A 12,527-nucleotide genomic window follows, 5' to 3' on the forward strand; every position below is an offset into this window, starting at 1 on the left:
CTTTAATACTCAAGTACAATTACCTTTGCCAGGGTGTGTTGCAACAATCAAGAACACTCACTCTCGCTTTCTTTTTCTTTCTCATTCTCTCTCTTCTCTTCCTCTCTCTTCCTCCCTCCTGTCTCTCTCTTCTCTTCCTCTCCTTTCTTTCTCTTCCTGTCTCTCTCCACAGTGACAAAGACGGTGTGTGCGGAGCAGTGTGATGGCCGCTGCTTTGGGCCCTATGTGAGCGACTGCTGCCACCGCGAGTGTGCTGGGGGCTGCTACGGGCCCAAGGACACGGACTGCTTTGTGAGTGGATGCACATGCACGGAGACTAGCATGTGAACATAGACTGTATAAAGAAGTGGACTAAGGGGGTGTGAACGACAGTGTTCGGCTCCAGTCAAATGAAGCTCACGAGTCCGGTGGTTATAGGGGCAAATTTGGGATTTATTCACTGAGAAAATAGATAAATAAAAACACCACAATCATGTAGAGCAGGTTAATGCGAACATTTTAAGACCAAAATGACGAAGCTCCCCACAGAAAGAGGGGTGACAATTTTTTCAATGTGAAGTCAATAGGAAACTGAGCTTATGGAGCCAGAAACACCCCCATGAACACTTCCTGTTCAGAATGTGGCGGCCAGCGAGTTAGCCATGTCCGTTTATATATAGTCTATGCATGTGAACTCTGTCTGGAAAAACAGAACAAAATTTAGTCAAAGTCATCATTATGTTGCTACTTGGAAGGCAAATATGAAAGAAGAAATGTAAGCTGAATGGAAAACTTTTTTAAGACAACTATTTTTAAATGAATGAACAAATAATGTATAACAGAAACACCCTTTCAGACTGAGTAAAGTGTAGTAAAAATACTATGTGTCCTGCGTTAGGCCTGCACAAACTTCAATGACAGCGGTGCGTGTGTGACTCAGTGCCCACAGCCCTTCATTTACAACCTGACCTCATTCCAACTGGACCACAACCCTGGTGCCAAGTACACCTACGGAGCCTTCTGCGTCAAGAAGTGTCCACGTAAGCCCCAACACACAAACAGGAGAATTCTACTAGACATACTACAGACTACTTTTAATATGTTAGCTTTGAAAATAAACATTAAATTAGCTGAGAATGATTGACTAACCGTTATCACTGTTCTTTAGAGAATATTTGAGAAGAAATTCATTATGATGGGCAATTCTGTTGATGTTTAAAAGGCAGTTACTGTGCTGTACTCTCAGTATCTTTTTCTTTTATTTCTGCCACTGCTTTCTTTTCTCTTTGTGTGAAATTTGTTTCACTAAGCCGTGCATTCGAGCAAACCAAATACACAAAAACACAAAAACAGCTAGAAAATTTAAGATATCAATGGAATCACTAAAAAATCTAAATAACTAACAAATCTTTTAAATACTTATACTTTTTACTCTTACAGTACATTTTTAAACAGATGCTTCAATAGTTTTACTTGAGCAGATTTTTACTTGAGTCATCTTTTGCCCCTGTGTCTGCACTTTTACTTCAGTAACAAAATGGAGTAGTTCATCCACCACTGTATATTTCACATAGCTAATACTATTATAATGAACGTTTCTTCTTCACAGTACATTCCTTACCAACTTTGACTGCACTGTGCTTTTACAAACTATGCCATTATATGTATACTATGTTCTGTTTATTGCCTATGACCTTGTTTGCAGATAACTTTGTGGTAGATCATAGCTCATGTGTCAGAGCATGTCCCAGTAACAAGATGGAAGTGGAGGAAAAACGCATTAAGATGTGTATCCCCTGTTCCGATATTTGTCCTAAAGGTATAACATAGAACACATAGAGATTTGACTTGACGTGACTATGGCATAACCCGTGTTGTTTTTTCGCAGCATGTGATGGCATAGGTACAGCCAGCCTCCACGAAGCTCAGACTGTGGATTCCAACAACATCGACAGTTTTGTGAACTGTACCAAAATAAATGGGAACCTGGTCTTCCTCATTACGGGAATCAAAGGGTAAGAGACGAGAGCGTTGAGATTTGAATATGATGCAACTGGAAGTAATGACAAAATGAATTTCAACTCTGCATGACTCAAGAAATTCTCTTAATTTATAATGGGACAAGGTGGAATTTCAGGATACGCATGAGGTTAACCATATAACTAAAAAAGTTCAGAAATCTTTTCATGGAAAGTATTACCATTTTAAAGTTGTCACATGATCACAATCAGCTTATTTGTGTCAGTTCAATGCCTGAAAATAAGAGCAGTGCTCCAGAGATAAAAACAATGTCCTAGTAATTTTAAAGGTCTGTGTGCTTCCAAATAAAACAGAGCTTTAAGAGGTCAAGGTCAAATGCTCTTATTTTCTGCAGTATTGTCTTTTAAAACACTTAGCAATGGTCTGTGGGTTTTGTGTCTATTACTATGGTAACCATAATTATCCTGGGGGAAACACATCCGGCAAAGTTAAGTCATTAAAATCCAACATCTGCTCTAAAATGTAATAAATGTTTTTGTTGTCCTGCATATCCCTGAAGCTGTATGTAAATCAGTGCAATAGTTTTCGTAGAACATCCATTTGACGTAAGATTTTCCGTGTATATTGTGTAATAAATGTTTAACTACAACTGTACAATGCAAACTCTTAAATGAGTCAAATTAAAAGGCAGGGAAACGACTCTAGTAATGGATTAAAGACTTGAGTATTTTATGTTTGAGTACATGAAAAGTGCACTTTGTAACTTTTCTGGTGTACAGTATACCTCTAAAATCCCCCATTTTGCTTGAAATCTTCTAAACAGAGACAATTTCTTATGTAGTTCTAAAAATTGAAAAATGCATGTTCTCAAATCTTACCTTTAAAGTTGCATGACTAACAGATTCATGTTACTATCCACAGGGACGTATATCACAACATTGACGCGTTGGACCCAGAAAAACTCAATGTGTTTCGCACTGTTCGGGAGATCACAGGTAAAGCAGCTGTACCCCCTCCATACAAACACATAAATAAATAACTACATATTGTGGCTATCGTCATTATAGACAGTCTTTCCATTGTGTGTGCTTCACTGTGTGTTTTGGGCCATGTCATCTTCACCTCTTTCCTTTGAGACCTCCACTCCAAGGACAGAAACAGAAGATGAATTCCGTATGAGTCTTTTCAGTGTCTCTTTGCTGGCTCTCCCATGGGGAGTCCCTATCCTTCAGTCTCCATGTCCCAGCTCTCCCTTCACGCCCCATGAAGAAGGCTCCTGAACATGTGGATCGCATCATTAATCCCAAAACCATCCTCAAACACACGCGCACACGCACAAACGCACACACACACACACACACACGCACACACAGTATATAAACCATACTGAGCTGGTGTGCTGTTGTTCTTATAGACCAGACTGTAGACAGAGAAACCTGCTCTCTGCAATGTGACAATCCCTCAAGAAATCACTCAGATTAAGGTTGAGGAATTGTTTGTGACATTTTGGAATTACAGTCGAATTAAATTTCTTATGAGACAGTGAGCCTCCTGGTAGAACGGGTTAACATCAAGGCTGCTCCAGTGCTAATAGTAGGATTGATCAACTTTAGTCTAAATTTTGGTTTCCAAGGCAGACCTATAATTTCATGCGATCAGACAGGCTGTGAAAGTCTCAACATCTGAACCTTTATTTACTCTATGCAAGAGTGTTCTACTTGAAAGATAAATAACAACTTTAGAACAGCTTTTCCATATATGATCATGTTTTAAAGGGCCTATAGTACGCTTTTTTCTGATATGTTTTAATGTTATGTCCTCATCAATAAACATACCTGGAGTTTTGTTTTCTTTCATTCATACAAGTTTAACACACAAACCCTGAATATTTAGGAGTCCTTCTCTCAAACACAAAACGCTAGGATCATTTGGATAATTTCAGAATTGCCAGTCTACTGAACAAAAGGTAAAAGGTAGCTGTTAACATGAAAAATATCACTAACTACAACACAAGGTGGAATTTTTGGTTTGGAGATAAAGACAGACTAATAAACCAGGTTTACTCAAAACCTTTTGGATATTTCATGGCAAAGTGCAATGTCAATCAAAAAGGGAAATCTCTTTTTTGCCCCCATCTGGTGTTATGACATAATCACATTCAAGAATCTGAAAACCACCAAAAGCTTTTGGTGAGAAGGAGACAAACCATGGCCACAGTGTGGAGTTAGACATATGTGTCAGCTCCGCTTGTCATCTCTGGGAGCTGTCAGTGGAACCTGCGTGTGTGACCCAGAGGTCACAGCTCCCATCGCTCCTGTTTTTAAATGAGATCCCTCTCCTCAGCAACACCACCAGACTGTACAATCTATTATTCTTCTAATTTCTCCTGCTCTTTCCCCTTATTTTTAACAAAGGTTAGGTTACATGTTTCAGTAGGCAAGAAGCTAATGCAGTATAGCAGTGGAGATGACACAGTGTTGTGAATATAATAACCACTGCTAAACCTCTCTTAACCTTTGCTTAGAGCACATGGCCTTTCCGTTAAGTTAAGTGGCTCCATGTAATCTACTGTGTGTGTGTGTGTGCGTGTGTGTGTGTACATGTGTGTGTGTGCCACTAGTGTACACTGTGATGAGAGGGTTCAGTGATCTGTACCATGTTTTTGACTGATAAAAGGCGAAAGAAGATGACCCCTGCTGACCAAAACTGCACTGAGAGAATATAGTGTACTGGCTTTTGACCCTGTATGAATTCACCTCCATTTTGCATAGATAAACTAAAATGTAATGCCAGCAGAATTACTTGAAATAAATATTAGAACACAGTTTGGTAACACTTTAAAATGAGATGATACCCTTTCTCATTTACCCTCTTGAATTTGGATGGAGTGATTTGTGCATGTTTTGGGGAATCGCTAATTTTCAAGACACCATATTTATGATCAATCCCCATTTCCACTGAAATTGGCATATGCCTATATATGCCCTTAAATGGTGATATATGTAGGATTTGGCAGCATCGTGAGGAATTTTGAAGTCGCCTTACATAAATGTTACTTTTAAAAACGTGCAAATTAAAATTTTATGATCCACCGGTTTTGTATATTATAGCTATATAATCCTGAATCATCCTTAATAAACTTTGAAACACACACACGTTGAAATTTTCAATAAAAGGTGAAGCAATGTCTGGTTGTGTAAAGCAACTTCTTTCACTTTGCTTAAATGTGCAATATTTAATGAACTGAATTGGGCTGCAAAATGGCATTGCAATAAACTAGCAGCAGACATTTTGTGTCTGAGCTTTCTTCTTGTGTTAAGATGTTTCCATGGAGGCAGAGGTGGGATTGAAAAAGTTTTTGGAGAGGTTCCCTTGTTCTGTACTTGTTAGGAGAGAATGGGGGAATGTGCTCCTGTCTTGGCAGATGCAGCCAATATACGTGCTGCTAGCTCTGTGTTATAATGGAACAGACGTGGAGCATATAGACTGATGAAAATAAAACACACACTTAACTATCAGTTAGGCCTGTTGTAATTGCACTTTTCCTGCACTTTTCCTATTTATTAGTCATAATTATTGACACCATGGCCAAACATTCAGACAAACCAAACACACAGTGAGAGCTGTATATTGCTTCCTGTATATTGCTTAATATTGCTCTCATAATGGTCCTACAATTCTGTTAAATGCACACTAAGGGCCATTAATAATAGACATACCATACCCCACTGACTCAAATACTTTTCACTGACTCTGTTCACATGCATACCAAACATTATATCATTTCTGTTATTATTGACATGTTCTTATTATATTCATCTTATGGGAGTAATCTGATTTCTGTCTGGTTCTTCACACTTGTGTAGCTTTTGACATGGAAATGAAATCTTAAAACTAACAAAAAATGGAATTGCTTGGAATTGCCATGTCTACTGAGCTAAAGATAAATATATCTCTTAACTTGAAAACTATCACTTCATGACATCCAAGGTAGAACAGAACATTTTAAGCTTTGGAGATATAGACAGACTAATAATAAAGGATTTCTCAAACATGTGAGAATGAAACAAAACACAACTCCAGGTATGTTTTTGAGGAGGTAACACATTTATAACATGGCATAGAGCTCACAAGACTCAATTTTGTGCAGTATAAAACCTTTACATGCATATAAACACACAGCAGATCTAGTTATCTGATTATTCTAGTTTAATTCTTGTTCTGATTTTACTGGCTGTGCAGATGTACCCACATTCTGCTTCTCACTGTAGTGGGATGTGAGTGCAGCAGCTGTTTGTTTTTTCATGCTAAGGTCATTTGTGACGTTCTGTTCTTCCTCTCCTTTCATTATGCACCTCTTCCTTTATTCATCTTTTCACCTCCAGTCTTCCACCCCACTGTGCCTTTTGCCAAGGACTCAATTTGTTTATCCTATAAGGTTGGCTGGAGGAGTGGACCCCCTACCCTCACACTTGTAAATATTTCATAATTCTGAATTCATTATTAAAATTGCGGCCCATCTACCTTCACAGATCTCCATTTAGACTTCTGAATCATTTAAGGTCTATATAAAGGACATATGAATTTATAAACTGGACTGAATGCTCTATACCAGTGCTTTCCAAACGTTTATGAGTATCCCAGTTAGTACCTGCTTATTATGGAGATAGTCTTTTAAAGATGCATTATATAACTTTTCTAGTCTGCCAAATGCTTTCCTTCATAGATATGTCATTGCTGTGTCTGAATTGTTCCAGAGTATGTCATTAAACAGCTCTACTTTACATTTATTAAATTCTATGTGGTTTTATAGCTCAAAAATAACAGACATTGTGACTGTGTGCGGGGTTGCTTCTCCACAGATCTGACCTGTAACTTGGTCAGTTTTGGTCTCCTTCCACACAAAGCAATGGCATTTCCATAGAGAAAAGCATTTGATGGACCCTGCACCAGAATAGTTACACAATGCACCTTTAATGAATCTCTCTGATTTAGTTTTATTTTGAAACTAGTTTGATTGTTTTTGTTCCTACTAGTAGTTATTTTGTCATTTTAGTTAATTGAAGATGCACAGGAAAAACGTAATATATACTTTGGGGACCTACAAATTGTACAATACAATATTATAATTTGAACTTTATTTGATTTATTTGAAATGCTTTAATCAATAAGACTTGGCTGGGATGAAAATGTTTGAACTTTTAAGGCTGGACAAAAACAATTCATAATGGAACAAGGACACGTATCCAATCCCTGTGTAACATTTGAGCATTCATTTAGATTAAACAAAAAAATTCATTGTTGTAAATTCAGTCTGAATGTGGTCTGAACTTTCTATGAGGCTACTTGAGTTCAGGGACTGTTTCCTGGCGGTGAAAACCTTGGCAGTCTTAAAATGAGCCCCAGGTGCTGTCCTTTAGGTATTTGGAATGCACTGGATTCCAAAAGCTCTCTCTGTCGCTCTCCTCTCTTTCCGTCTTTTCTGTTGCACCTTCGCTCTCATCTCTCTCTCCCAACCTTTCGCTCTCTTTTTCTCTCTTCCTGTCTCTCGTCATACCCCCTCATATTTTCTTATCTCTCTTCTCTGTCTGTCTCTTACGCTCACTTTCTCTCTCTTTCCTTGCTATTCTCTCTTCGTCTCATCCCCTCCCCGTCTCTCTCTTTCGGTCTCTCTCCCTCTATCTGTCTCTCCCCTGTCTCTTTCTCTCTCTCTCTCTCTATCTCTCCCTCTCTCTCTTTCTGTCTCTCTCCCTCTATCTCTCTCTCTCTCCCCTGTCTCTTTCTCTCTCTCTCCCTCTCTCTCTTTTGGTCTCTCTTTCTTCCTCTCTCTCTCTCTCTCTCCTTGCTGTCTTTTTTGCCTCCCCCTCTCTCCCTTTCTCTCTCTCCCGCCCTCTATCTCTCTCACCCTCCCTCTCTTTCTGTCTCGCTCCCCTGTCTCTCTCTCTCTCTTCCTCTGCCTCTCCCCCTCTCTCTCTTTCTGTCTCTATCCCTCTATCTCTCTCTCCCCCTGTCTTTCTGTCTCTTTCTCTCTCTCCCTCTATCTCTCTCCACTGTTTCTCTCTCTCTCCCTCTATCTCTCTCTCCCTCTGTCCCTTTCTGTCTCTCTCCCTCTATCTCTCTCTTCCGCCGTCTCTTTCTGCCTCTTTCTCTCTATCTCTCTCTCCCCCTCTGTCTCTCTCTCTCTCTCCCTCTCTCTCTCTCTTTCTGTCTTCTTCTCTCCAGCTCTCTTCTTCCTTCTTCCCTCTCTTCTTCCCTCTTTCTTTCTCTCTCTCGTCGTGTTATTTGAGTGCTGAGTGTGTAAGAGCGGTGCAGCAGACTGACGGATGACTAGACTGCTGCTGATTCATTAGGATGTGTTTACGTTTCTGTCTTGTTTCCGTTTAGGGTATTTGAACATCCAGTCCTGGCCTGACAACATGACAGACTTCAGTGTGTTCTCCAACCTGGCCACTATCGGAGGCAGACAACTGTACAGGTACGCAGCTCACCGCCACACAGCGGTTTTGTCCAGCTCTATGTGAAGTGAGCGCAGGTGAATGAGGCTGCCTGCTGGACGGGGGAACGCAGCCAAAACACAGGAAAGCTCTGGAAATGCTTTGTACACATGGCAGTAGTGTGGGCTCTTCTGAAATAAATTGAACATAATGAGACATGTAGAGGAGAAGTTAGCTGTTTAGTTGATCTGCATTACTATACAAAGTTTATATATTCATAGTATTGATACATTCAGTGGAGATGTGATGCTAACTAAGGATGTCCCGATCACATTTTTTTGCCTCCGAGTCATTTGATTTTGAGTATCTGCCAATACCAAGTCCCGATCCGATACATGTATTAAACATTATGAAATGAACTAAGAGCAAAGAATAAAATCCGGGATGTGTGGGGGATAGGATTGTGTTGATTTCATGTGTAGTATTTGGGCTGAACTTAGTTTGAAAAATCAAATGTCCAAAACTTTAATTTTATTAACTTTTCTAACCATGCACCTCCAGTTGAAAATCTTGACTTTTCACAGTCTGGTCTTGGAATGTGTAACTTGGTATACTTAATGAACTGGACAAAACAGGAACCAGACCAGAATCTGATCAGACCCTGAGACTAGATTCTGCACAATCTAGAGTTTCTATTTTTGATATTATATGGAAGCCTGTGCATTATATTTGAAACATTTAGGCTAATCTAAGATCTCCAAATAATATAAGATCTTAACAAATAAAAATGAGATGTTACTTATGTTTTATAATACTCTTTGTGTACCCCCATAGGTCATTCTGTGTACCTCTGGGGGCACACGTTAATAACTGTTATATTTATAATGTCTAAGTGATTCACCGTACTTTTCTGGAACTTTATTCTTACAGTACCGTGGCAGGTGTGAACACGGGCCACAGAACCACAGGCAACAGTGCCTGAGCACAGCACGGCCCAAAAGTCCCAGCGCAAGTGTGCCTCTAGTACAGCAGGCGTTGGGGCAGATAGTCGCTCTAACTGGACATCCCTGAGCAAGTCCCATGCCTCAGTTAAAAAAAACACACACAAAAAAAAAACTGTTGTGTGCTGTGTGTGCTGTGTGTCCTGTGTGCGCTGTGTGTGAGAGACGTATATTATTTATCCGATACCTGATCAGAACAAAACGTCTGAGTCCGAACCGGATCATCTGCAGTCATTGGATCGGGACTACCCTAAATAAAATGCATTGAAAGAATCTCTCACATAAGGCCTCACAGTTGCTTTTAGTTGTTTTCAACCCCTTATAGCCTCTACTACAAATGATTGGAACAATTAGTTATTTGAACCTAAACATGGGAAATAGGCTTATTTTCCAGCTAGATACTCCTACCCAAACTTAGTCCACATTATATTACACACCAGTTCTTTCATTTTTGGTCATATTATTATTGTTTCTCCATCTCTTCTCTTTTCAGTGGCATCTCTCTGCTGATTTTGAAGCAGCAGTTCATCTCATCTCTGCAGTTCCAATCTCTGAAGGAGGTCAGTGCTGGGAACATCCACATCGCTGAGAACAGCCAACTGTGCTACCACAACACCCTCAACTGGACCCAACTGCTCAGGACGGAGAACCAGAAGGTCCAGATCCGTAGCAACCGCAGTCCCAAAGAATGCTGTGAGTGAAACAATATAAATACATGTAGTGTTTAGTAGTACTACATACAGTAGTTGTATATGTCTGCTTGTGCACAAGTGTTACTACCACTGCCTATACTAAATAAAGAAATTGTTTGCATTCTCATATTCATTATTCAGGGTTTGATTTGTCAGACCAGTGTATAACCAATGTGCTCTTGGACAAGACACTTCACTCTTGTAACTGGTCTATATATGAATGCCATTTATAAGAGGCAGTCATATCTGTGTAAGCCAACCCCGGGGCAGGTGTGATTTCAGAAGTATAATGTTTACTACAACCAGGTTTGTAGATTGAATGAATGGTGCTAATGGAGCTTGTAGAGAGTAACATGAGTCAAATTATTATTTGAATGCTCTTTCATTGGGATACAAAACTCTTCATCTCACTGTAATAATGTGTGTGTGTGTAGGTGTATTAAAGAGCGTATGATGATGGTTTTTATGATTATCTAATTTTAACTTAATTTGGTGGGATAAAACCTGTTGTAAATATAAATTATTCTGCTTGTGCACTAGTGTTACTACCACTACCTATAATGTTGTGCTGTTCATAGTCAAATCATATCCATGGGTTTCAGAGTGATGAAAAGTAAAGACAGATTAAAACTCAATATTATGTAAACTATCCTCAAAATGGTACCATCTACCGCCATCTACCAGGATGAGTAGCTAACCCATGAGTAGCTATTACAATTCATACACAAAGCGATTCGAAGTGCTTTACAGAATAGGAAAGACTTTAAAGTCCCTATACAAACAAACCATAAAACAAACATTAGAAGAGAGTGCAGAATAAAGTTCTTTAGCTGCATATGGTGCACTGTGAAACATGGCAATACCAAATCTCTTCTGTAGCGAACTACTACACACACCAATAGTAATCCAAATAATGGTCTGATTAGTTACACAACTATTTTTGGTATTTTACATCAGATATAAACAAATGTACAAGAAGTATGGAAGGCAAAAATAGTTGTCTTATTCTTGACACACACTACACTTTTAAACTTGAATTTGTATTGTGTTAAAAGACAACTACTTGTAACATTTCTATTCAGTTCTGTTCTTAATTCCTCTGTTTCTCTACTGTCAATCTTTCTTAATGAGAAAGAAAAGTCATAACTTGCCTTTCTCCTCAGTGGGAGGGATTCACAGTATTCACAATGGAGAATTCAAAGGGCCAAGTTAACAGAAGCTGGATCTGGTCAATGCTACATTTTTAATTTTAATTGTTTAGATTTAAGGCTTTTGATTAATGTAATGCTCTGGACACTGTGGACACTGAACACTCAAATATGCTTTACATTGCATTATTCATTCATGCTATCCGGTGGTAACTAAGCAGCTAGTAGTCAGACCTGCCCTGGGGTAGACTGACTGAAGCGAGGCTGCCAATCTGTACCATCTGCTATTTACTCACCATCAACACACACACACACACCCAAAGATCAACAACAGTTCGCACTACAGCCACTCAGCATACTCCCAGACAAGTAACCGTGTCCAATCATGCTTAGTTTTGTAAGATCAGAAAAGACTGTCGACTCAAAACTCACAAGACTCCCAACTTAATTTTTTTCAAAGCGATGTATTACCGTAATTACTCCTCTGCTTGTGATTAAGTGTCCCATTTACGAGACAAAGAATGTGATGTATGCTGTAGTAAATAATTCACACATTTGAGAAGTCATCACAGGCCTTGTCATCTCTCTAATAGACAGACAGAGCCAGCTGCTGTGAATGTACAGATGGGATCATGTGTAGATTCACTACCACAGGAGCAGATGTTTGAAGATGATTGGACAAAATAACCATCTGAGGGAAAAAGTGTGAAATATCAAAAAAAAAACAACAACAACATATCTCCTTGTAAAAACACAGATGGCTGTATTAATAGAATCTCAGGGTAGTATTACATCATAGAAAAAATGATGCTCCATATCTACTCAGCTAACATTCTAAGATTATTATTATTATTTATTATTATTATTTTTTTTTTTTAAGAATATGAAAACTATATCAGTGAGCAAAGAAACACACTAAATAAAGAAATCGTTTGCATCCTCATATTCATTGTTCAGGGTTTGGTTTGTCAGTAGACCAGTGTATAACCATTGTGCTCTTGGGCAAGACACTTCACCCTTGTAACTTGTCTATATATGACTGCGGTCTATAAGAAGCAGCCATATCTGTGTAAGCCAACCCCGGGGCAGGTGTGATTTCAGAAGTATAAAGCTTACTATCGCCAGGTTTGTAGATTGAATGAATGATGCTAATGGAGCTTGTAGAGAGTAACATGAATGAAATTATTATTTGAATGCTCTTTCATCTGGGATACAAAACTCCTCTTCTCACAATAATAATGTGTGTAGCTGTATTAAAGTGTGTATGGTGGGTTTTATGATACTCTAATTTTA

The 12,527-nt window shown here is 39.0% G+C and overlaps 1 protein-coding gene across 1 annotated transcript in view; it reads left to right on the plus strand.

The window, feature by feature from the left end:
• Window positions 1–12,527, plus strand: part of LOC110156208 (receptor tyrosine-protein kinase erbB-4-like) — a 259,988-nt gene that overhangs the window by 178,015 nt on the left and 69,446 nt on the right. Inside the window, exons 7-13 of the mRNA XM_055148800.1 lie at window positions 173–291; window positions 878–1,019; window positions 1,685–1,798; window positions 1,868–1,994; window positions 2,881–2,954; window positions 8,344–8,434; window positions 9,888–10,087. Coding sequence (XP_055004775.1) covers window positions 173–291; window positions 878–1,019; window positions 1,685–1,798; window positions 1,868–1,994; window positions 2,881–2,954; window positions 8,344–8,434; window positions 9,888–10,087 — 867 coding nt within the window. The remainder of the gene's footprint in view (window positions 1–172; window positions 292–877; window positions 1,020–1,684; window positions 1,799–1,867; window positions 1,995–2,880; window positions 2,955–8,343; window positions 8,435–9,887; window positions 10,088–12,527) is intronic.

This window comes from Boleophthalmus pectinirostris, unplaced genomic scaffold, assembly GCF_026225935.1.
Source record: "Boleophthalmus pectinirostris isolate CB_2022bp ecotype Guang Dong unplaced genomic scaffold, ASM2622593v1 HiC_scaffold_1, whole genome shotgun sequence".
NCBI lineage: Eukaryota > Metazoa > Chordata > Actinopteri > Gobiiformes > Gobiidae > Boleophthalmus > Boleophthalmus pectinirostris.